At 41.6% G+C, this 26,683-nt stretch overlaps 1 protein-coding gene across 2 annotated transcripts in view; it reads left to right on the top strand.

The window, feature by feature from the left end:
- The window catches only part of TPH2 (tryptophan hydroxylase 2), an 88,289-nt gene extending 73,303 nt beyond the window's left edge, over window positions 1–14,986 (top strand). For both annotated transcript variants that reach the window (XM_032420735.1, XM_032420734.1), the window contains exons 9-11: window positions 5,173–5,268; window positions 13,807–13,940; window positions 14,069–14,986. In XM_032420735.1, coding sequence (XP_032276626.1) covers window positions 5,173–5,268; window positions 13,807–13,940; window positions 14,069–14,243 — 405 coding nt within the window. In that variant the 3' untranslated portion in view covers window positions 14,244–14,986. The remainder of the gene's footprint in view (window positions 1–5,172; window positions 5,269–13,806; window positions 13,941–14,068) is intronic.
- Window positions 14,987–26,683: the final 11,697 nt, after the last annotated feature.

The following is a 26,683-nucleotide window of genomic DNA, read 5'->3' as shown; positions in this document are numbered from 1 at the left end:
GTCTTGAAAACAGAGAAGAATTGTCCTGAGCATGTCCATAATTCAAATTTTGCCAACACCTGAGGTTCGGGTATATTTTGCCATTTCTCTTTATCTGTTAGCCACACACGGGGCTGCAAATGGAAAACTGTCTTAAAGATCTAATTCCCGGGGGAGAGGAGGCTGTAGAAGCTAGCACGTAGGCTTCCTTGGTTGAGGACAACAGATAGCGAATGAGCAGATGGAGCTCTGTAAGGTCAGAGTTTCTGGAAGGACTCCCAGACAAGGTATGGGGCCAGAGAGCATTCTGAGTGATGGGAAGGAAGATGCACAGTGGCTCTTTCCTCTGAGCTTTCCTCTGAGCTTGCCCTGATTCTAGAAGCACACGGACCAAAGACACACTGATAGATTTAACTTTGAACCTTTAGGTTGAGTTGATGCAGACCTTTTAATTCCTGCTTTAAAATAGGATGGGATGCCAAACCTGTATGAAGACCGTGTGTATGGCACACGAGACTTTCTCAAGGGCTCTCTCAGCCTGTCTTGATTTGTATCATTATGTATGCACTGATGTAGCATAAGGAAAATTAAAAATGCCCTTAACAGGCTGACCTGAATACTCCCATAGCTGGCGCCATATGTGTATTTTGGAGGCTTTTGAACATGACCGCTCACTCTCTCTCTCTCTCTCTCTCTTTTTTTTTTTTTTTTTACAAACTCTTCTGTATTTAATGTTAAGGCTCCAAGGATTTTACCTCATGCTCTATAAATGCAATATAAACTAGGGAAATCAGCCAAAAGCACACTCAGAAGATGCTATAAGATTCTAGTTTTCCTCTTTTAGACTTTTACTTCTCCATTTTTTGGTTGTAAGGGAGAATCATGCATCTATTAATCTTTTACCTAGAATCTTTAAAATGTGACAGATGTTGAGCTCTTTAAAATTTGGAGCTCGAGATCTCTTAAATGTCACCATGTAGACTGGTCCTGGGTAAATCATGCTACCTCCTTAAATTTCAGTTTTCCTTTTGGTGAAACGGGAGGCTGAACTTCCAGGACTCTTGTTCTATGACGATACAATTACTTCTCTTCATTGTGCCCAGGACTGTGCAAAATTTTTTGGAGGACAGGGGCCCCTGGGGCTCTGTCAGTTAAGCCTCTGACTCTTGATCTCAGCTCAGGTCTTGATCTCAGGGTTGTGAGTACAAGCCCCATGTTGGGCTCCTCACTGGGCATGAAGCCTACTTAAAAAAAATAAAAAATTTATATATATATATATATTTGGGGGGAGGACAGGCTTGAGGGCTGTATTTTTGCTTTTTGACACATACTCAGATCTCTTATTTTGGTTCTTCTCCTGAGGCCTCTGTGATACCGACTTCTCCCCATTCCCTGCTCCCCCTGGCCCAAGTCCTTTTCTAAGTCACTCGCCTCCTAGCTCCTTGGCTGCCTCTGTCCTAACTGGTCTCTCTGCTTCTACTCTTGTCCTGCCGACAGTCTGTTCTTTACCCAGCACCAGCACAATCTTTTGAAACAAAATCAGAACATGTCTGTCTCTTGCCTGAAAGCCCTCCCATGACTTCCCACTGCCCTTGGAAATACAAATCTGTTCCTGCCTTTGCACCTGCCTCCTCTGCTGGGAATGCTCTTTCCCTAAGATGTGGCACAAAGGGCTGCTTTTCAAGTGGGTTGCAGCTTAAATATCACTCCCTCAGAGAGGCCTTCCCTGAGCACTTCGTCTAAAACAGCCATCTCTTCTGCTTAATACCTGACACATTATGTGGATTTATTATTTATATAGGATATTCCACCTGCAATTATCCTGTATATCGATTTTTGTTGTTGTTATATCTCATCCCAGTAGCAAATGTGCTTCATGGGATTAAGGACTTTGTTGCCTTGTTCATTGCATATCCTCAGGAGTTAAAGCAGATTCTGGAATATAATAGGTGCTCAAGGAGTGTCTGTAGAATGAATGAATGAATGAATGAATGAACATCATGGGTAGAAAAACTACATGCCAGAGAGGTTATGGTCACAAAGCTAATTAGAAGCAGGGTGAAAGAAGACATGAATAGACATACAAATGGCCAACAGACACATGAAAAAATTCTCAACATCCTCGGCATCAGGGAAATACAAATCAAAACCACAATGAGATGCCACCTCACACCAGTCAGAAGGGCTAAAATTAACAAGGCAGGAATCCATAGATATTGGTGAGGATGCAGAGAAAGGGGAACCCTCCTACACTATTGGTGGGAATGCAACCTGGTGCAGCCACTCTGGAAAACAGTATGGAGGTTCCTCAAAAAGTTGAAAATAGAGCTACCCTACGACCCAGTAATTGCACTACTAGGCATTTAGTCAAAGGATACAAACATAGTGATTCAAAGGGGCACCTTCACCCCAATGTTTATAGCAGCAATGTCCAAATATCCAAAGTATGGAAAGAGCCCAGATGTCCATCAACAGATGAATGGATAAAGAAGATGCGGTATGTGTGTGTGTGTGTGTGTGTGTGTGTGTGTGTGTTGTATAAAACAGAATATTACTCAGTCATCAAAAAGAATGAAATCTTATCATTTGCAACAACGTGGGTGGAACTAGAGGGTATTATGCTGACTGCAAAATAAGTCAGTCAGAGGAAGACAATTATATGATCATATTTCACTCATATGTGGAATTTAAGAAACAAAACAGAGGATCAGAGGGGAAGGGAAGGAAAAATAAAATAAGATGAAATCAGAGAGGGAGACAAACCATAAGAGACTCTTAATCTTAGGAAACAAACTGAGGGTTGCTGGAGGGGAGGTAGGTGGGGGGATGGGGGTCACTGGGTGATGGACATTAAGGAGGGCATGTGATGGAATGAGCACTGAGTGTTATATACAACTGATGAATCACTAAACTCTACCTCTGAAACTAATAATACACTGTATGTTAACTAATTGATTAAAAAAAAAAAAAAAAGAAGCAGGGCCAAGACTAGAACTCAGGCCCCTTCAGGTCTTTCCTTCCGGTCACGCTCTCACACAGGAAGCCTGACTTAGAGATAATTCTCTCATTCGCTATTTATTTATTCACCAACTATTTATTGAGCTCTTATTATGTTTCAGACACTATTCTATATCAGTGGTTCTCAAGCAGAAGTGATGTTGGTCCCCTGGGAACATTTTTCAATGTCTAGATACATTTTTAGCTCTAACAAGTGGGGTGGAGGGTGCTACTGGCATCTCGTCAGTGGAGGTCAGGGATGCTGTCCTATATGTGTCCTATAATGCCCAGGACAGCCTCCCACAATAAAGAATTGTCCTGCCTGAAATGTCAACAGTGCTGAGGTTGGAAACCCCTATTGGGGATGAGCAGATACCTGCTCTCGTGGAGCTTATAGTTTAGAGTGGAGAGACAGATGACTGTGTGTATCATACATAAGGAAATTAAAGACCATGTCAAAAAGATGGTATGATGGAAAAGAAAGAAAAGTCAGAACAGAGTAAGCAGGAGAGCTGGTGGGCATTGTGGGTGGTGACGGGGTAGGAAAGACTATAATTTTAGCCGTTTGGGGAGGTGAAACAAGAAAGGGAGGTTTTTTTTTTTTTTTAAGATTTTACTTATTTATTTGAGAGACAGAGAGACAGAGATAGCAAGAGAGAGAATGAGCAGGGAGGAGGGGGAGAAGCAGGCTCCCCAATGAGCAGGGAGCCCGACGTGGGGCTTGATCCCAGGACCCTAGGATTATGACCTCAGCCCAAGGCAGACACCTAACCTATTGAGCCACCCAGGCGCCCCAGGAAAGGAAGTTTTGCCTTGGGAGGCTGAGCTCCCTGACCTGCAAGGACCAGTCCTTTGGGTTCAGCCCACTCAACTTCACAGATCATCCTTACATTTAAAAAATATAAAACCCTTCCGAACCAGGGGACATCTCAGCCTCCAAGTGAAAACAGAGCAAACTGCCGTGGGCTAGAAATAATTATCATTTTCCACTTTTCAGGGGTGTTTAAATTCTTCTTTCTCAACACTTCTAGTACTCTATCATCACTCATGCAGGACAGTGTTAATTTGATGCAATTTGTATTGCTCATTGTCAACTTCTCGCTTTTCTCTCAGAGCAAGAGTAGTGTGATTTCAGCCTCTCCCAAGAGCATCGTGAGGTTTTTGGTTGTACGGAGGTTTCTGCCTGTCTAGGTTGGTTTCCTAAAATCAACAGAAACAGTTATAGATTTCAATGTCTTGGGGAAGCTGTAGTGGTTGATGCTGACAAAGCTCAGTCAATGAAATGGTTTTACTATATATATTTATATATATACACACATATACTTGTATCTGTGTGCAGTATACGAAGATATACATTTAAGATCTCACTAAAAAAATCATACTAAAATTGTGGTTTTGGTAATTTGGTAAGCATGTACTTGTTCTTTTGTTCTCACTCTTGTTTCTTTACCACAGTTCTTTACCAAACATTGGCACCTAGTAGGTACTCACCAAACGCTTGTTGAATGAATAAAAAAACTGTAAAAATCAGTTTGGAATTACTGGGTTCCAAATCATTTTTCCACATTTGCATGAACTTTTGTATGTCAGCTGAAACACAATTTGGTAAACACAGTAGCATATTCTTTTTTTTTTTTTAAGATTTATTTATTTATTTTAGAGAGAGAGGGAGAGTGTGTGAGTGGAGGGAGTGGCAGAGGGAGAGACTATCCAGGTGGACTCCTGCTGAGCGTGGAGCCCAATGCACTGCTCGATCCCACAACCCATGAGATCATGACCTGAACCAAAACCAAGAGTCAGACGCTTAACACCTGACTGAGCCACCCAAGCGCCCCGTACAGTAGCATATTCTTACGGTGTTATGTCTGTGACGTATTCATTCATTTCTAAGTCTGTGTTTTGTTTTGTTTTAATTTTTAAAATTATTGCCAGGGATATGATTTGACTTACGGGGTTTCTGAATCTGCTAAGTATAAAATTCTTAGTAGTTAATAGCTTTTCCATATACCTTTAACCTAGGGAGGGATTATTAAGCAAGGGCATAGATTTCAATGAATGTTCTTAATTCAAATGTATTTAAATTGACAATGTTGAAGAGGTTATGCCCAGGGCATCATTTTCTTTTGGGTGCCATTTTATTCTATAGAAGAACTATGTTGACTAATACACTGGATGCGTGTCCATGTTTTTTTTCAGTGCTACTTCTTCACAATCGAGTTTGGCCTTTGCAAGCAAGAAGGGCAACTGCGGGCATATGGAGCAGGACTCCTTTCCTCCATTGGAGAATTAAAGGTATGAAGCTGTGAATGAAAATATCCTTCCTAGGCAAAGTGGTTCAAGGTCATGGAAATATTGATTTGTTTGTCTGAGCAGTTCTACTTGAAGATACCCCATAAATATTTAATAGAGAAGATTTGGCACCTCAGATGTGGGTGCTGACCTAACTTTTTGCACTTCTGAAAATGGGTCATGCCTTTCTAGGCTCGTGGTGTGACTCAGATGGATGAGCAGCCATGTGCACAGATCAACAGGAATGACAAATATATGCTCAAATGTTGGGTAACATATGACTGGCCTAAATTTAGTGCTGAAAAGTGGGCAGCAAGTTAGCAGTGATCCTCCTGATTGAAATTTCCTTGTAAGGATGGCGTGGCTATTTTCATTTCTGTTATCCCCATGGCTCCCATGGACACCCTAGAATTTACTCCTCAAAGAGGAATTTGAGATTATTTTAGCTTCTTCAAAATTAATGTGTATTAAAACATGTGTGGACATACACAATTTGGAAAAAAACCCTAAATAAACCTACGTTCAGAGAGGTAGCTAATATGTGTAGCGATGCCTAAAGAATGCTATTTTTTTTTTTTGGTCTTAAAATACAGCAAATGGTCATTTATTCAGAAACGTTGGGGCCTGGATCATTTGCTAATTTAAGTATCCTGGTTACTTAAGAATTGCTATCTATACCGCTGGAAGATAGCAAGTTTTGATGAATTTAGAATGCAGTGCGATGTATAATCTGGAAATGGTACTGATGATAATTTAATCTTTCTTTGATTACCCAGACTAAGATCAGGGTTATTGACTACCCTAAGGTTGTTATTTGGGGTACTGATTATCCTTATATAATATAGTTGGGAAATAGATGATTATTGGAACTTTTTGGTTGTTTATATTCTTGAAAGGTACAGTGTAAGTAGTCTTACTGAGTATTCACTTTATGATTCCATTCATTCATTCATTCATTCATTCCTCAAACATTTGATTGAGTACCTACTATGTGCCATGTACTGTGCCAGTCACTGGGGATATAAATGATGGAGAAGGAGAAGGAGGGGAAGGGGGAGGGGGAGAAGGACATAATGGCGACCTCAGTGGACACTTAAGCAGACCTCAATTAGTATTGTAGGTGCTTTAAACATATTAACTCACTTATTTCTCATAACTACCCAGTGAGATAAGCAGTATTTAGTAATAATATAATAATATCTCACAGATGAGAAAACTGAAGCATAAAGACATGAAGGAGCTTGCCCAAGGTCACACAGCTAGGAAGTGCTGGAGCTGGACCCGAGTCCAGGTGGCCTACCCTGCAGGGTTCCAGCCCTTAACCAGCAGGCTATACTGCCCAGGGTCCCTGTTATCAGAGGGTTTACTTTCTAGTGCAAGGGATAAACAGCCCGTCAGATAACGCAAAGTGTGACGTGGGGGCCTGGCACCTGCTAGGTCGTGCCGGGGAAGGCTCCTGACGAGGGCCTTGCTGCCCGAGCTGATTCTTGAGGAGTGGAAAGGATGAATGAGGAGAGGATGAGATGCGCAGAACAGTGAGTGGACAGCAGCATGTGTGCTCTTGTCAAATCCTGGCCCGTTTAGGGAGCTACCTGAGGTTCCACGTGGCTGGAGTAGATGATAACATTTCGCATGACAAAAGCCTGATGTAATGTGGCAATTTTTTTTTCTTTTTAACGAAGTTCTCCACAACGACAAAAGGCCACTTGGGGTTAATTTCAGTACAGTGGCCAAAGCCCACAGCAATAGCATGATGTCATATCTTTGTAAGACCCATGCCTTTTGTAGAGTGCTTCTTGATTTCCATGAAAAAAGAATTAGAAAATGATTTATCTCATGAGCTATATCTATTTACATTCTCCTCAGAAGGTTTGTAAATGACACCAGAAACAAAAGAAACAAATCTCTCTCATTGCCCCAACTTTCGACAGGGTCCTCTAATCGGGTTAATGGGGCATGTATAGGCAGCACTGGGGTGAATCTGTTGTTTTTGTTCCTATGAGTGTGGACAGAAACGTCTGAAAATGGAAATCAGCTAGGGCTGTGCACACCAAAGGGCATTGTCGGCCGTGAATCTTGTTCTGGTCCATCACCTCTAGTCATTAGCATTCTTCCATTCTCAAATTTCTACACTCCAACATCCCAAAGATTGCTACTTTGGACCATTTTTACAATTCAGAAATTCTTGCAATGAGAAGTATCTTCTGATTACTCACAGAGAATACATAACACAGGATGCTTTCCATACCCGCTTCCCCCCACTCATCTCCTCCCCGCTCTGGGCAAATGTCCAGAACCCTCTCACAGCTTCTGAGTACTTCTGCCTAACTTCTGTTAGAATGGACACATGATAATCCTGAACACAGGATGGGGGATAACTTAAAATTGGTAGCATTATAAAAATTCATATGTAAAACACGCTTACAATTTTGAAAGGAGTTACTTTTTGCAGTGAAACATCTCTTGTTTCAAACTGCAGCCCAAATGTAGGTCCCAGCTAAGTCATTAGAGGTTTTGGTGTAGTCTTTATTACTTTTACCTAAATATCCATGATTCACCTTCTTTCCTTGAACAGAACACGTTTTAAAATTTGTGCTTTAAGGGGCTAAATTTTCCTGGGCATAGATGTTGTACTTCAGAGCTGGCCAAGTACCCCCAAAGGGTGTTTCTATAGTTTGGAGGATAACTTCCATTTTCCCTCTTATTCTTTCAATGATTACAATGCTTGTTTTTTGACAATCTTTGGAGAGAGAAACAAAATAAATATGGAAAAGCTTGTACAAGCTACATCTGATAGCCACAAAGACCTCTTTTAACCTCATCAATGGTTGCTCTCTCTCTTCTCTGTTCTGTGATGTACTTTCAGGAATTCCAAAAGTGTGTTTGGGTAGGGACTCTACCATACCTTCATCACTCTGGGGAGCAGTTGATAATGAGCTAACTCATCTGGAAGTCTGACTTTAAAAAAAAGGCTGAAAGTAGGATAATCAATTGCTGTTTACCCATAGTCAGCATGTGTCTTTTACGCTTTTTCTATCTCAGAGTTGACCCTACTATATGTGTCTCATTTTTATTTATGAGACCCTACATTATGTGTCTCACTCATTTATTTACTCACTTTGTTCAACAAACCCACAACTAAAGGCCTAAGGTTTCAAGGAACTTGGAGTCTCTAGCAGGGAAGTTCTAAGAAAGTGGTTGATATGGGTATCTGTTGAATCCAAATCTCATGGACAAGTAACAGTGAAGTTTGTTCATGGTGGTGGTAAGGAAATGATTGCTAATTGATGAATTGGCTGAATCTTATCCCAAAAAGTTAATCCATCTTAAAAGCAAAAAGGCAATTTCTCCTTTTTTTATGGGTAGTCTAGTTCTTTATTTCCTTAAGGGCGTGGATTAGATTTTTTTTGTAAACAGCCTTAGCACCTACCCCATAGTAGTCACTGAAATAGTACATATAAATCCATCCGTTCTGCTTTTCAGGTTTTGACAAAGCTGATGGTTTTACAATTTTTAATTATTATTATTTTTCAGCTCTAGTTTTAGGATCTCCTTGCACAGGGACTTAATCGTACTGCTTTTTAAAATAGCTTAATCAGCATTCACCCAACAGACTTGTATTTATTACAAGTATTCATGTTTACTGCCACTTGCAGCAACTCTGTCCAGTGGTCAGAATTCCTGCCGGGCTGTACAAAGAGGCTGGAGGCACCTGCGGGTCCTGTCACCAGTGTGGCTGGAGTTAGGGCTCACTGCTGCAGAGCTCCCCCACCTTTCCCCTGCACAGATGGCTCACACCTCCCTTCCCCCCGCCACCCTACCTTTGCCTGAAACCAGCACTGTTAGTAAAGACAGAGCAAACTCTGGAGCATAGGGAGCTGGAAACAGGTCTTTGGCCTTTACGAAGAGATTGTTTGAAGAGGGAGTTTTTCCCCTTGCCCCTGCAACTTATTCAAACTGATAAAACTTGCAACATCACTGATTTAAAAAAAAAAAAAGGTGCGATGCCATTATCAACCAACCGAGCAATAGGGATGTCAATGCCACTTTGTATTTGGTTAGCAGGAGGGACATTTGAGGGAAGTTCAAAAAATATTATCTACATACATGCATATGTACATATACAAATGTATATATTTGCAGTTCTGACAGGGGAAAAGATGATTGCAGTGTGAACGTAGGAGTGTTGCAAATTCTTATTCAGAATCCAGGGCCCAAACTACCTCTAAACCTGACTTCACACTTGAGTTTTTTCCCAACTTAAACCAGTCCTAATATAGAGGGTGAGGATCACAGGATTTACATGGAGAATAGTTGAGATAGTAACTCTGTGTCTGCAAAGGCAGGTGGCTGGGAGGAAGGAAGATTTTAAATTGAACTTAGGGCAGGCACTGTTGGCAGTCTAAAACCTGGAAGCCTTAGAGCGAGGGCCACGTCTCTTTCTCTGTGGGTTCTGGACCCCGGGGGATGGGGGGGAGAAGAGCTGCGTCAGTGATGACAGGTGTGGCTGAATGCCTGTGTCCACCAAACATCATCTCCAGACTGAATTGGGAATAATCACTTAGTATACTGGGCACTCCCCATGTACCAGGCACTTTGTATGCATCACCTCGTTTAATTCTTTTTTTTTTTTTTAGAGACTTATTTATTTGTTTTAGAGAGAGAGTGCAATTCGGGGGATGGGCAGAGGGAGACGGAGAGAGGGAAAAGCAGACTCCCTGTGGAGCGCGGGGCTCCATGTGGGACTCGATCTCAACCCTGAGATCACGACCTGAGCTGAAATCAAGAGTTGGCTGCTCAACTGACTGAGCCACTCAGGTGCCCCTCGTTTAATTCTTACCACAACCCTGGGTTATAGACACTACTAGTATTCCCGTTTTCCAGATGAATACTAGAATAGGCTTACAGAGGTGGAATAACTTGCCCCAAGTCATGTAGAAGCTTCAGATAACAATTGGGTTCTGGGCAACTTGATGTTGAAAAAAGATTTTTGTATTTAAAAGGCTAGAATGGCAAATAAGCCTTAATTTGTGCACTGAAGCCAATTAATTGCTAATGGCCACCTCTGTTGGGAAGGTGGGGGGAAGGCCATGCTGAGGCCAGTGGGAAAGCCTGCCATGGCCAATTTGTACCACTGGGGGCAGAGGGAGGGGATGCCGAGCCGTGCAGTGTATACGCGGGCCCTTTTCAAACAATACGGCAAGGAGAGCTTTAGAATTCATGTAGATCAATCTTTTCAGTTTATTAAAGAGGAAACTCTGTCCCAGCATGGGGAAGTTTCACTCCTTTGATATCATGCCTCTGGGACAACTATGTTTAGGACCCAGGTATCACAGCTCCCAGTCCTGTGTACTTGTCTTTAGCACTCTGGGTAAATCCAAAATAGTCCTTTGAGAAAGTCTTCAGATGAGGGCAGGTGATTCTCAAGCACTCCTGCACTTTTAAAATGGCTTAAGACTAAAAGACTCTCAGCCACATGCTCTCAGCCTTATAAAGCCCCTGTCTGCCGAAGTTGGGTGAATTCTTGCAGACTTCAGGATGTCAGACTGTTAGCACTTTGGGAAGTAGTCACCACGGAGTTCCCTGGGGACGTCAAGCAGTGTGGCTCGCTGTTTGCAGAGAATCCACTGTGGACACAGAGGGAAGGGCATGGAAGCTGCTCCCTCAAGCCGAGGCAGCTGAGAGAGAGATGTGGACAAGAGTTGAGAGCAGACTCAATAGGGCTTCACCCCCTGGGGCATCAGTGGAGACATGGATGCTATTTCATAGCCTTGGGGCCACACTGTAGTATTCAGGGAACCTCACAGGCTGCATGCATGTTCCCGGCAGGCATCCCACAGAAAAGCTCCCTGTCAGGTAAATGAGACTACTTACAGGTGTGAGTACCACCTCATTTGTCGGCCTCACTCACCAGTTGCCCCCCGAACTCCAGGCTCTTGTCATTCTCCAGGCTAATACTGGGGTATCACTATGATCGCCTTTTGTAATAGCCAAGGAGCAGCCCTGGTCCCATACCCCATGGAGGGAGAGGTCCCCAGTAGGTCATTAGCATGTTGGACGCAGCAGGCTCTTGAGGATAGACTGCCTTGTTGAGAGCTTGCAACAAGCAGCTCCCAGTTTTTCCTTGGAATATTACATTAGGCAAGTGTGAAATGCATTGCCTGATGGTCTTTGCCTCAAGTTTTATGCTGTGAATCCACCGACTGTCCTTGAAATCTGGGGCAGAGCACTCTGCCCTCTGGGCTCTTTCTTGGTCCACTCTCCTCCCCTTTACTAGTTAGAATGACGACCTGGGCTCATCTGAGTATCCAGTGGGATGTCACGTGACAGTTCTTTCTACAGCTACACCGACTTCCGTTCTCTGTTCCTGTCTACACACACTCGGGAGGCCTCTGTTACACATGGTGGCCGCCAGCGCTGCTCATGGCCCATCCAAACATTTCAGACCCAAGCAGATGACTTTCACCTCCTTCCTGTGCTTGTATTGACCCTGTGCAAAGTCTGGCTCAGCAGTGATGCCCTGCCTGAGGGAGCAGCGGTCTAAATGTTCTCACAGTCTGTCCAGCTGCCGCTCTGCCCACGCCCCTGATTGCGAGGATGAGAAAATAGAAAGATCAAGGACACGGAGTCAGTCACTGCCTTTCCTTTCATATGTGCTGGTTGGGGAGCGCACCCTTAGAATAACGTACCGAAGTCAAGCACGCCCCGAGTATGTGGCCGTGAAGAAAGCCGCTTCTAATTCTGAAAACCACAGCAAGTCAGTAGGAGGCCTGTTCTTCGCAGAGGAGCCCCAGCTCTCCGAAAAGGACATTTGTTTCTCGAAACTGTGAAGTTGTTTTTAAAATGTGGACAGAATTATTAGTCATGTGGAACCAAAATCCCCCGATGATCACTGCACTGGATTGAATCTAGCACAAATGCATTTGCAGGTGTAGTGACCTTCTGCTTCTAATGAAGTTGTTCTGTGGGCCAAAAAGAATTAGTTCAGTCCCTGAGGCCCTCTGGGTTCCCTGATTCATACATGCATCGATGGGGACAGCACAACTTTGCGGGAAAGCAAATCACATGCTGGGTAGGGCCGCGTGCCCTTTCTCGAACATGTTAGTCCTTGGGTTTGCAGTTGTATTTTCAAACTTAGGGAACCACACCCTTATTCATGGAAGGCTGCAAATCATCCCATGCATTTTGAAATTGTTGGGGAATATACCAAGAATTGGAACAGGAAAGGCTTGTAGCATTTCTCCTGGTAACCTTAGCAATCTACCTCTTACACTGAAAGGTAGAAAAGTGCTTTGGGTGGAACCCAGAGGCTGGAATGCAGTGTCTTCAGAAATCATCCAGCCCAAGACCCTCATTTACAGTTAAGGAAACAGAGGCACAGAGAGGGGAAACACCATGGCCGGGTTACCCAGTGTGACAGCAGAAATGTCTGGAGTGGAGCCCCTTTTCTCTCAGTTCAAGGCAGTTCCTGCTGCCCCTTCTCTCAGTCCGCCCCTCTCCCCCAGCTAATTTACCCTTTAAGGAAAACACAGAATCTAGAGGAGTATTTCTCAAAATAGACTCACAACCACTAGCGTCACCGTGGATGCCTCTAACATGCAGATTTCTGGGATTCACCCAGACCTGCTAAATAAAATTGAGGCCCAGGTATTTGCATTTTTTTCACAAGCTCCTCAGTCATTCTTATGCACATGAGACTTGAGAACCATTAGAGCCTATAAATAGGCAGGTGGTACGTGGCAGGGAGTGACCACTCACCTTTGGCATCACTGAATTTATCTTGAGAAGACAATCATTCACTGTTCCTTGCTGTTCTCAGTGCCAGTCATGTAGTGAGTTGAATGGAGCTAATGATGGTTCAAAGAGTAATTACACCGGCCTCCCTGTTTTCCTAACGCCTGCTCTGCACATAACTGTAACTATTAATATTAGTTCTTTTTGCCCACCTGACAATATTTATCTGCGGTATTTTGCTCTGCTATACTTACTGAAAGGGAAATGAATGCTTTGCCAGTATCCTTAAATATACAAGCCCACTCCAGACTCTGTTGATACACAGTACCTGGCCTCAAAATGTCTCGTGATGAGGCCACAAATAGTTCAGTCAGAGCCCCAATTACCTTTCCACGCAGGTGATTATTACTTCTGCCATTTAAGTGAAAATTCAGTACATTGCTTATGGCAATAAATTGAGGGCCATATTTATGCTCCCTCCTTGCTTCTATTCATAGCATAGATTTAAAATTCCATTTCTTTTGGGATATAGCTCTGAACTGTCCTTCCGTATGAATTTGTCTGATGATAAATAAAATAATACCATAATCTCATTTTTCCCCCCTCAGCTTCTAACAGACTTGAACAAAAGTAAACAAAACCCCAAACACTCAATTTACCCTGCATATGGGAGAGTACCATATTTCATGGCAGACTAGTAACTGAGCAGTTCTATGAAAATACTGAGCTGTGCTGTAGAAACGTGACATCATGGCACTTTGGAAGTCTCACTGTGGAGTTTAACGGGTTTTGTGGTATGTTTTGCAGCATGCTCTTTCTGACAAGGCATGTGTGAAAGCCTTTGACCCAAAGACAACCTGCTTGCAGGAATGCCTTATCACCACTTTCCAGGAAGCCTACTTTGTTTCAGAAAGTTTTGAAGAAGCCAAAGAAAAGATGAGGTAGACTTGTTTTTCTTCCATCTCCAGAAAAAAATTTTTATTTTTTCTGGCTGTTCCTTCCGTCTCTCTGTATTTCCTCTACCAATGAGAGTTGATCGCATATCCTTCTATCTCCGTTTCTTTTGCAGGGACTTTGCAAAATCAATTACGCGTCCTTTCTCTGTGTACTTCAATCCCTACACACAGAGTATTGAAATTCTGAAAGACACCCGAAGTATTGAAAACGTGGTGCAGGACCTTCGCAGTGATTTGAACACAGTGTGTGATGCCCTGAACAAAATGAACCAGTATCTGGGGATTTGAGGCCTGGGACCAGTGTCATTGCCAACATGGTCTTCTTGGGGCTTCGTAGGAATTCAGTCAACGTCATATAACACTGATAACTTTCTGTGTCATGGCTTGGCTAGTAAGCATGCAATTCTGTATATCTCTATCTACATGTAATGTGCTGTGTTAATGTGTGAAACACCATAAGGAACCCAATGACAGATAACCGCTCATTGTTTGAAATATTGTAACCTGTTTAAACGTCTTCAATAGATTTGACATTCCTGCTTGGTGTCCTTAATCAAACTGCAGCTCTTTAAAATTTGTAACAAATAGCCCTCTTATGATTCTAGCTTATTACTTTTTCCTTCTCAGATCTGAGCATTTCCTCTGTGTTCATTAGATAAAATGAAAATAGCAGTGAAACTGTTTTTATAGTCTCAGTGTTTCCACAGCATTATTTGAGATAAACCCAGAATTGTGTGAAACCTCCCTTCACGTTAACAAAGGATTCAGTATTCTGTTTCAAAAAGGAAAACTAGTGAATACACTAGTTGGAATGGGTTTTAGATAGAGTATTTATACAATGTAAGAGAAGAGAATATCTTACAAATGGAACAGATAGGTGGCATTGACCGTGTAGAAACTGAGGGGTGGCATGCTTTCCAAAGAATTTTGGAAGAAAATACTTCCAGAGGGGGGACATTAGGAAAGACTAAACGGTAGGCAAAAAAGTCTTGGGACTATGAATTTTATGCTGGAATAAAGTGAATTATCACGCGCAGGTGTTTAGCCCATTTCTCTTAGAGAACAATAATAACGTAGAGCTTGGATTTCAGAGATGTGGAAATTGAGTCTCGGAGAGGTTAGGTGATGGGCACGGTCCCTGTGCACTAACATGTATGGTCCGTTGCATCCCACTTTCAGATCGCTAAGGAGTTCAGCTTGGTGGATTTGTGTGTAGTCAGAGACGGGAAACTAATACTTATCAAAACTAATGTTTATCACTAAGTAGGATTTGGTTTGTGATCACGGGCTGCCAATCGTACAGCCCCAATCCAAGCCAGATCTCTGAGGGTGTGGCCACTTTGCCCAAAGTTTGGGCAGATTTGGGCAAACAGTAGTGATACACCACAAATCTCTGGTCATCTTTGCCGTAAGAGGTATCGTCAGGTGATTAAGTGAACAAATAAAAAACTGCTGAAGGAGTGAATAAATTTCTTCTTCTGATTCTCTCAACAAACACAACCACTGTTCCTCTCACTCTCTGTTCGTCATACAGAATGCTGGGTGGAGGCGCTGGGAAAAAGTAGAGAAGAAAAAGATGACCAAATGATTTTTAAGTTAACAGTTCTAAAATAATTACACAATTTCTAAGATGTTCGTTTAATAACAAATTGCATGTAATTTCAAACTAATTGATACTCACATGGGCCCATTATGAGTCAGAAATTTTTGGACTAGATATATGCAGGAAGAACATGAAAAGAGTGAAAATATGCAGTAGAGAGAGGTAAAATGAAAATAAATCAGAGGTTTGAATGGTGCTTCCTTAACTAATGAGGATCTTTCATTTCTGAAGGATTCTCAGAACAACTGAGTTTTGGAAAGGGATTTGGTAGACAGAATGTGAGAGTCATGCAACTTAAATGCTATTTTAGATGAAAGAGATAGTGCCTTGAAAAATTCTTGGTGGTAGAGAAGTGATGAGTTAGCTGAACCAAAAGGATCTAGAATGATCCAGCAGTTGTATATTTCAATAATTTTATAGATCCCCAAATAGTTTCTTATATCTTGTTTTGCTAGATCTAGATGACCCTGAGTAATTATTTAAATACTAATCTAGAACAATAACCCAGAACAATAAATCCAGAAATTTCCAGAACTAGTTGCTGAATTTTCTCAAAGAAGAAAATTGGCTAAGCAATGTCTGCCTTCTGTGTTGTTTTCGTAATTTGGTGTTGCTATACCCACCCTTAAAGAAAACCCCTAAGTAGCCATCGGGTTTTTCCCTTCTAGCCCCATGAAAGGGGAGGTTTTCAGTTAAGTGGACTGAAAGAAGAATTATATTTAATTGTGAACAAATTCCCTCAACAAAAATAACATTTGAGCTATCTTCTGATTTGGCTTACAGGGGCATCTTCAGGTTTTTTTTTTTTTTTTAATATGTGCAAAATCTATGTTGTTTCAAAAATAGAAGAGTTGCAAAGTAAACAGGCTTTCCCACAGAGTTTATATAGGTATCATACGCCGTGGAGGAATTACTTGATTCTTTTTAGATTTGATCTCCATTTGGAATAGCAGTAACGATGGTTTTCACCGTGTGAAACAATGGAATCATGGTTTTCATTTGTTGTGAGCATTTAACACGGAAATGCCATTACAACTAATGGTGGGAAAAAAATCCTATAAAATTTAATAGCCATCATAGGAAAAGTGTTGGCAGAAAAAGTCCCCAAATGGAAATAGTACAAGATAATCACAGCTAGCTTCTCATCATATTTGATACCTGTTTTGTGTAACCATTTGTCTCCATTATGACTCATGACTTAAAGCTAAATTAAATAGAATCAAGGACAATTATAAATTTGAAGACACTTGCTCACTGTTGTCTCATTGTGAATTGCTACTTTATTTTGACTTTGCTGCTAACTTCTATAACCAGCTAATCAGAAATCAACAAGAGATTCCTAGTAAGACCAGGTTTTTATGCATCACAAATTAGCAAAAGACAGCCAGAATCTGATTAGTCCAGTTTTTTTTTTTTTTTTTTAAGTATTTTTGTCTGTTACGAATTAGGGTCAGGCATCCAATATATTCTTGGATGATCAGTTTATTTGGTATAATGAGAGCTCAATGGATTATTCATAAATTGCATCTTTTTTTTTAAGACTTTATTTATTTAAGAGTGAGAAAGAGAGAGAAAAAGAGAGAGAGAGAGCATGGGCAGGGGGAGGGGCAGACTCTGCTGAGCAGGGAGCCTGAAGCGGGACTCGATCCCAGGACCCTGGGATCATGACCTGAGCTGAAGGCAGACACTTAACCAACTAAGCCACCCAGGTGCCCCGTAAATTACATGTTTTAAAGTAGGGAACTTTGACCCAAGGTTGTTAATTTTTTTTTTTTTTTTTACATTGGTGGGAAGGGTTGTGGAACTTGGGTTTCTGGCTTAGTCTCATTTATTTACTGTGTAATTTAGAAATGATGCTTTATGGGGATGATATATCTGTGCTTGTCTTGCTTGCACATAGTAAATGGGCCTGTGCCTAATGAATGTAAAGTATTGCAACATTTACCAACATGAAAAGTCTAAAATGAAAAAACAGTGTGCTTTAACGTGGAAGCAAATAGAAATACAACGTTTCATTTTCAAATGGAGTCATGGCTCACAACATCTCATTTTCTTCATTCGAGAAAGAAAACATTAACACACGATGTAGTTGTCCTCCCATTCATTTGATCTAATTTTCAACTTCTAAAGAATCAAGCACTGATGCTTACTCTCATGAACCTTGTCTTACTTATAATGAAAAAGAAAACAGCCCGGAGTTCTCTAGTGTGTCTGAGTTTTTTGCTTTTTTTTTTCTTTTTTTTCTTCTTCTTCAATTTCCAAAGGCATTCTCTTATTTTGGGAAATGATTCTTAGGCAGATTGCCATGTTCTGGGAAGAGGCGAGAGAATTAATAGTGAGATACTGCTTCTTCTAATATTAGATTTGCATGTGTTCAAAAGAAACCAGTTCTGGAACATGAAATGGTGATTCTTTATAATATGACTTGGGGTCTCAAAACATTTATTCAGTGCCTTAGACCATATCAGGGACTGTATGAGGCACTTTTCTAGACACTGAGGATATAGAGCTAAATAAGGCCAAGAAGCTTATGCCCACTTTGAACTTACATTCTGGTGGACAGATACAGGCAAAAAAAAAAAAAAAAAAAAAAAAAAAAAACCCAAAAAACCCCACAACAGATTATTTGAGACCACGGCAAATTTTATGAAGAAAATAATTGGAGGGATAAGGAGCAATGGGCTGGGGGAAGGAGTAAGGTGGCCAGGGAAAGCTTTTCTGAGCAGATGGCATTTGACTAAGAACCATGGGATGAGAAGAAGCCAGGCATGAAGAGACCCATGGAAAGACTGTTTCTGGAAGAGGGGACAGTAAGATCAAAGCCAGTGGAAGGCTTCAAGAGGGCAGCCTGGGAGGCAAGGATGAGATAATACAGGGTTCTAGAGGGGGGTCAGGTATATTTATTTATTTTAGAGAGAGAAAGAGAACAAGTGGGAGGGGCAGAGGCAGAGGGAGAGGGAGAGAGTCCTAAGCAGACTCCCCGCTGAGTGCGGAGCCCAACATGGAGCCCAACACGGAGCTTGATCTCATGACCCTGAGGTCATGACCTGAGGCAGAAACCAGGAGTGGGCTGCTTAACAGACTGTGCCACCCAGGTACCCCGAGGGGGTCAGGTATGTTCTAAATGGGGTGGAAAGTCACTGGAGAGCCCTAGCAAGACAGTGACAAGATCTGATTTACATTTTTAAGAGGTTACCCAGGCTATGGCGTGGAAATGAATTGAGGGGGGGGAACGCCTGGGTGGCTCAGTCGTTAAACGTCTGCCTTCGGCTCAGGTCATAATCCCAGGGCCCTGGGGTCGAGTCCCACATCAGGCTCCCTGCTTAGCGGGGAGTCTGCTTCTCCCTCTCCCATTCCTCCTGCTTGTGCACTCTCTCTCTCTCTCTGACAAATAAATAATAATAAAAAAAAGAAATAAAGAAAAAGAAATGAATTGAAGGGGGATGGGAGGGTGGGGTCAAACCAATTAGGAGGCCATTGCAATACAGTATCTTGCTGGATCATGGTGGACATTATTAAAACTAGTTGTAATTAAATAAGTTACTAAGTTGAGTGGGTGAATTAGAACTGTCAGATGAAAAACGAGGAAACTGGAATAACCGGTACCTGGGTTATCGTCTGACCAGAGAAGCAGGTATCCAATGATATCCTGTGTCTTTTGCAAATACTTAAAGCCTCCTTTGACAAAGCAACATCATGTTAAAATTTCCCTGGCCAGCTTTTAAGGATAAAAAGCCAGCGATTTTTTTTTCCTTGTGACTCACAAATATTAGCTGCATAGGCAAAAATGAAGTAGAAAATGAGGCATTATTGGTGACCATTGGTGGTGCTGACGTTTAGGGTAATTCAGGACAAAAAAGCTCCCACACCTCCAGGCACGCTGAATAGTTGTGTTCACCGTGCCATCCAGCCATTTCTGTGGGAATGGACCCTGTAAGCGTAAGTGAATCAGTTGTCTATTTCCATTCTTCTTGCTGCCTTCCATCTCCCCAGATGCATATTTCAGATACCCCAGAAAGGTTCACTTACTGTGATTTCTTCCTCTCCCCAAGAAGATGGGTCTGATGCAGCAGCTGGGTGTGTAGTTCTTTCTCGGGGAAGATCACAGTGAGCCGGATGGATGTTCAACCTGAGGGCATCTGTGGTTATGGCGACTGCAGACAGCATTCTCATAATCCAGTCTGGGTACAGTTGTTATAATTGAACAACGAAAACATCTGACAGATGTGGGTAGGGTGATTTGAAAGCTCGTGGCACAAAGAAATCAAGTTCATTTTCTGTCAAAATCAAATCTTTAAAAAAGATGCAAACCTAGCCCCCATTTTTAGGTTGAGAAAGATACTATTCATTATAGGAAGGTGGCGGGAATTTCCTGGTGCCTCCTTCACTCCTTCCAGATCCCTTGCAGTCTCTTTACTTTTTAGCTTGTTAATTTTCATGGAACTAGCAAGATGCTGATTCAGTAGGTCTATTATTCCCAAAGGGATGAAAACCACTGAACACATCTAATGTACAGCTTGCCCAATTTTAGTGAACAGCTAACTTCACAGGCATTAATGAGGCCAATTATTGGCAAGTGAATTTGAAGTGAAGAACACATTAGGTTTGCCACTATAGCAGTTATTTGTTATTGGGATTGATTAAGGCACACTTCCTTTTGATCATTACATCTGATTGATCATGGCACATGGCATTATGAAAGAATGAGGTCCCCAAATCAGATAGGTACTTGGAAGAAAAATCTCTACCTTGCAAGGGCAGAACATGCTCCCCTATCCATTTCAATGTGAAAGCCTAGCCATTAAATTGGAATGGATCCTAATTAGCCTCCTCACAAATCTCTAAAACTTTTTGGTCTTTCCTGTTAAGCAGAATTTAAAAGAAGCCGAAATTCCTCCCTTTCCCATGTACAGTATCAAAGAAAATAACTTGCAGGGTAATACTTACTGCTGAACACCAGTGCAGACATAGAAATCCTGATTTGAAGTGGCATTGGAAAGTATAATTTGACTCACCCAGCCAAATGATTACCGCAAGTATAGGTCATCATCACAGCCTACTCCAGCGCGTTTGATTGGTGATCAGCTGACCCCAGGGATGGGCCATGCCCTGAGGTGGGCCAATTAAAGTCAAACCCTGGCCTTTTCTGGAGCCATTGGGAAAGAGGCGTGCTGCTTGCTTGCTTCTGTGACTGGAAGGTGGTAGTTTGTGAGTCTGGAATTTCTAGGAGCCACCATGCCGGGAATGTAGCACCAAGAGCAAGAGATAGAGATGATGTCTTAATGGCATTGTCAAGCTCATGGATTTAGCTGCACCTGAAGCTAGATGTATCTTTGGACGTTCCAGGTCTGTGAGCTAATAAATGGCCTCTCCTCCCTTGCTCTCATTTTTCTGCTGCCGCCTCTGGCTCCAAAAAAACACTAAGGCCCAGGATAAAAGCACAAAAGGAGAGGCAGGAGATTTTAGACTTGCTTTTTTTCACAGTTTTCCTCTTGGTTTTGGAAATCACAACTTCCTGAAGAAGAATTATTTATATCCTTCTGGTTTAGTGTGTACCATAGAAGTCCGGGATGTCTGACCTGTTTATCCTCCTCTAACGCTGAGAACGGTATGACTTCTTCCAGTAAGATGCGGCCGGCAAAATGCTCAAGGGAAGTGTTTAATTGGGTTCTAGGTGACTATTTGAGATTCAGTCTGTAGGCCACTGATTTGTTCCATGGAAAAAGAATATCAAGGCTAATTAAACTTAAGATACTTGGATAAGACTTTTTTTGTACCAGTTTTTGTTTTTTTTTTTTTTTGTCGTTGTTGTTTCTGTTTTTATTGTAACTGTTAGGAGGATCTGGTTTGCAGTAGAATTGAGCAGCTCTAAATAAAATTCTCAGAGTATAGTAAGAGAACATGGGCTCTGGAATCAGGTAAAGGAAGTACACAGTCTGATTTTTCTGCCTATTTGCTGGGTGACCTCTACGGACATACTGACACTTTCTGAGCTTCAGCTTTGTTTTCTGTAAATGGGAATGAGAATATGTTGTTTACAGAATTATCATGAAAATTAATTTTGTATATATGTCTAACCATAAAAATTACTTCACAAAGGTTAATTTCCTTTCCTTCTTGTTTTAAAATCTATCAGCGCTTAAACATCTCCAGCTTTTCCCACACTTTTAGATGATGAAATCATTGTACCTTAATGGCCCAAAGAAGTACTATACCAGTGTTTCAGGTCATTGCTTTCATTTTATTATTATTATTATTATTATTATTAAAGGTTTTATTTATTTATTTGACAGAGAGAGACACAGTGAGAGAGGGAACACAAGCAGGGGGAGTGGGAGAGGGAGAAGCAGGCCCCCCGCTGAGCAGGGAGCCTGATGCGGGGCTCGATCCCAGGACCCTGGGATCATGACTTGAGCCGAAGGCAGAAGCGTTAACGACTGAGCCACCCAGGTGCCCCAGGTCATTGTTTTTATTTCTGTGACTTTTCATACTTTCATTTGACCAGATTTTAATAGAACTGACTGAATCTCATTCAGAAGTGAATCTGTAGGCTTGTGATCATTTGCATGATGGCCTTAAATCACTACCTGGAAATTCAAAAGCAATGAATACTCACCGATTCAGTGACCTCAGAGATGTTTTGCATTTTCTCTCTGGACATCAAAATTTGTATCTATGAAATGGGGATAAAAAGATAAAAACCTGTTTAAATTAATGAAACAATATAAAAGGTTGGAACTTTGTGGAAGAAACACACTAAGCAGATCGAGCTATTATTCATAGTTCATTGAATCATGGCAAGTTGGCTCTGGGTCAGTCTACAACTCTATCTCAGAAAAACTGAACCAGAGGGCAGAATGGTTGGTGGGCACATGTTCTAGTCACCAGTCCATCTACTAAAAGGCAGGCCCAACCAACCTCTTCTCTGTCAGAGGTACCGCATTCCCAAGGCTTCATTTCAGAGAGCAATTGCTTAGGGCTATCTCTAATGAAAATAAAGTCCTGGTCAGAGGGAACAAATTAAGTTCAGAATATAAATGCATTTTATTTGTAAAGCAGGAAAGGGAGGTGCTAAGTGAAAAGAGGAAATTGGAATATTATGTATTGGGAGAGCAATTCCCTTCATCCTTGTAGCTAATGGACTGAACAAAAAGTGAACAATTTGTTTCATGTGATGATTCGCTAACGCGAACCGACAAGGTTTCCATTTTGGAGTCCCATTCCACATTCAGCTGCTTGTTCTGTCCTGCAGTGGCACAATTATCTGTCTATCTATTGCACTGCATAAACAGGATGGCTGAGATGTGTGTGAGGACTAGCCGTAACTGCTTAAATCCTCCCTGTTAAAGGAAGGAGCGAGGGAGAGGCAATATGGAGTGTCTCCTACTTGCCTTAAAATAACCATCTGTTTCCTTTGTGATGTCCTCTTCCCTGGAGAATTCACTTTCAGAAAAATATTCGAATATGGAAAAGGGCACAGTAGCTGGATTCAATTTTACTTTGAGCTTGATTCTGGCATCCTTTTCATCTTGGCTTTAAATTAAACAACTTTGAATATAGTGCTCTTTCTAACCAGCAGCATAGACAGAGCCAATCTCCTTGTGGTCACCTTTACGTGAGGACCGAGGTTAGGTGTGACAAAACCTGATATGTGGGGAGAAGGGATATGTGACATGCAAACTGAAATGGAGCCTCCTTTCAGGAAGCCTTGTAATAAAAAACTGACCAACTGTTATCTTTATCTTCCATTCCTGAACATTTACTTTATTGACCTTTATTTTTATATTATTTGAATCATTTGGGTTAGCTTGGCAAGCGGTGGGGAGCTTTCTTACATATGGCTCATGGGACCCAAGAGCAGGGATGCAGTAGGCCTCCAAAAAGAGCTGGTAACCGGAAAGACTCGGGATTTGCTCTCTGTTTTCACTGTTGCCTTCTCTCTGCACATCTGTTTCATTCTACTTTCCAGGACTCCCTTTTTTTAATCTTTAAAATCTGCAGATGGGATTTTTCTACTTACCCATCTGCATGGTGGAATAGGGGGACTTTAGAACTCCTGAGTTTTACATGTTATAGTTTTAGCTAAAGACAGACTCACTGCCTCTGAATTCAGAATTCAAATTCTTGGGAAAGAGAATCTGATTGCTCCAGTGTGGGTCAGCTTCCATTCCTGGTCTAATTGACTGTGGACAGAATGGAAGGGTAAGACGGTTCAAATATGACTGCAGAGACCCTTTCCTACGGGCAGGGAGTCAGTTCTGGGAGAAGATGGGATGGACAGAAACCCAAACAGGTTTTTATCCTCCAGACTACAACTATTGCCCCATTAAAAAATCATTGTGCCTAATGGAGCTTGTCCTTAGATCCTAAATGATCAGGCTTGGGGTGGGCCTTTACCCCCTATGTCTCATTTTAATCACTCCCTTTTGCATGTGCTGACTTCTCATCCAATGTCCTAGTTTTTGGAGTGGATGGAGTGAGCTTATACTAGTGGTAAACACCACCATTGGCCAGTCCATTCTCCCCCTCTCTACTCTCTCCCCACTTTTGTACTTGACATCATCTAACACGCAGGCTGGAAAGAGCCCTTGGTGGGCTCTTAAGGTGGTGAGCAGAAAGGAGAGACGATAAAAACAGAAACAGAGGAGGAGCATCAAGAAAAGTAGGAAGATCAAGAATGTGTAGTCCTAGAAGCCAAAGGAGAAGAACTTTAAGGGTTAAGGGGCTATGGACTCCAGAGAACGGAGCCTTTGGCCCGTAGAGGTGTGAATGGAGTACCTGTGTCCTGGATGTAATCATGAGCATAGCCAGTCAAGTTCCATGCTTATGGACTATATGTTCCTACTCAGATTCCTACCTTATTCTAAGAGTGGCATTTTCCTTTCTTTGGAAAATGAGGTATAAATACCTCTGTGGTATATATACACAGTGGAATATTATTCAGCATTGAAAAAGAAGGAAGTCCTGCCATATACAACAGCAAGGATGAACCTGGGAAACATTCCGTTAAGTGAAATAAGCCAACCACAGAAGGATACATTCTGTATGATTCCACTTATAGGAAGTATCTGAAATAGTCACACCCATAGAAGCAGAGAGTAGACCGGTGGTTTCCAGGTTTGGGGAGGAGGGAGAAATAGGGAATTGTTCAATGGGTAGAAAGTTTCAGTTTGCGAGATATATAAGTTTCAATGATTTGCTGTATGACACTGTGGCTATACTTAACAACACTACTGTGTTATGCACTTAAAAGTTTGAGTGAGAACATAGATCTTATGTTACAGGTTCTTACCAGAACCTCCCCCCACCTCCCAAAAAACCCAATCCCCAAACCCAAACCCAAACCAAAATAAAAACAAAGGGGCACGAGGGGATGGATATGTCTAGTACCTCGACTGTGGTGATGGTTTCACCATATGTCCAAACTCATCAAATTATATACATTAAATACATGCAGTTTTTTGTATATCAAGTGTCCCTCAATAAAGCTGTTAAAATATACATAAATAAATAAATTGGAAAAAGAAGATTGGATTATATAACTTCCAAACTACTTCTACTTTCAAAATTCATTTAACATATCTATAACAATATCTATAGGCCAGATTTCCCCCAGACTCCATAAAACCTATCTATTCCTCTGTCATATGGTTGTTGAAGGTTTTCAGAACGGATTAATCTGCCAGAAAGTGTATTAACATTCTCGACTATTTCTCAGGGTCCACCCAGCATAAAACACCAGCCTTTCCTTCTATAACTCAATCACTAATTGCAACTTCCTCTAACCACTTTTAGGAAACCTTCTCAGAGGCCAGTCTGAGCAACATGGGCAGATGCATTTTCTTGCACCTCAGATTTTTTTTGAGTTTTGCTTTCTTTTCTCCCTACGTCCACAAGCAGCAATCTCACATGAATAGTGTGTTATTTTTCTATTACTGCTCTAACACCATCACAACCTTAGCTGCTAGAACAACAGTTTTCTAGGTTGGAAGTCTGGCATGGGTCTCACTAGGCTAAAACCAAGGTGCTGATAAGGCTGCCTTCCTTTCTGGAGACTGTAGGGGAGAATCTGCTTTTTTTTTTTTTTTTTTTTGCCTTGTCCAGCTTCTAGATTTTTTTTTTTAATTTTTTATTATGTTAATCCCCATACATTACATCATTAATTTTAGATATCCAGCTTCTAGATTTTTGAATGCATTTTTTTGGCTTATGACCCCTTCTTCTGTCCTCCAAGCTAGCAGTGGTGGGTGGAGTCCTTACATTGCGTCACCCTGACCATGCTTCTGTGATCACATCTGTTTCTCTTGACTCTTCTTTGGCTTTCCTTCCTCACTTTTAAGGACTCTTGTGAATACACTGGGTCTACCTGGCTAATCCAGGATTAGCTCCCTATTTTGAGGCCAGCTGATTAGCAACTTTAATTCCATCTGCAACCTTAGTTCTCTCTTGCTACGTCACCTAAAATATCCGCAGATTCCAGAGATTAGGGATATGGACATTTTGGAGGGGGGCATAATTTTGCTTACCTTGGGGAAGTTATTTAATCAGTTTCTTAAATCTGCATATTAAAAATCTGCAGTTTAAATCTGCATATTAAAAATTCATAGTAACGGTGTCTCGCCCATGACAGATATATGGTGAAGAGTATCATTACTATTAATGTATTATCTCGCACACCCAGACAAGAAGTATGGCTAAGAGAGAATTCTGTTAGAAGGGTTATTTTTCCTGTTTAACCCCTCTTGTAGTAGAAAAAATTTTCAATATAACTTTTCTCCTATAAAAAAAAAAGCAATGTCTTTTCATTATAAGATGTTTGGGAAATTAAAGAAAATGTAAATAAATGACATGTACACTGGAGTGCCTGGGTGGCTCAGATCTCTTGATCTTGATCTCAGCTCAAGTCTTGATCTCAGGGTCATGAGTTCAAGCTCCATGCTGGGTGTGGAGCCTACTTAAAAAAAAAAATGACCTGTACACCTACCTCACAGACAGAGCTGCTGTTGAAACTCATGCCCTCTTACAGTCTTAGAGGTTTTATAGCTATAAGCAGCAGAAGCTCAAATTAGCTCAAGCAAGAATGGACATTTATTGAAAGGACATCCATGAAATTCAAGAACATCAA

This window comes from Phoca vitulina, unplaced genomic scaffold, assembly GCF_004348235.1.
Source record: "Phoca vitulina isolate PV1807 unplaced genomic scaffold, GSC_HSeal_1.0 scaffold23, whole genome shotgun sequence".
NCBI classification, from domain to species: domain Eukaryota; kingdom Metazoa; phylum Chordata; class Mammalia; order Carnivora; family Phocidae; genus Phoca; species Phoca vitulina.
This window is presented reverse-complemented; position numbering and strand designations above follow the sequence as displayed.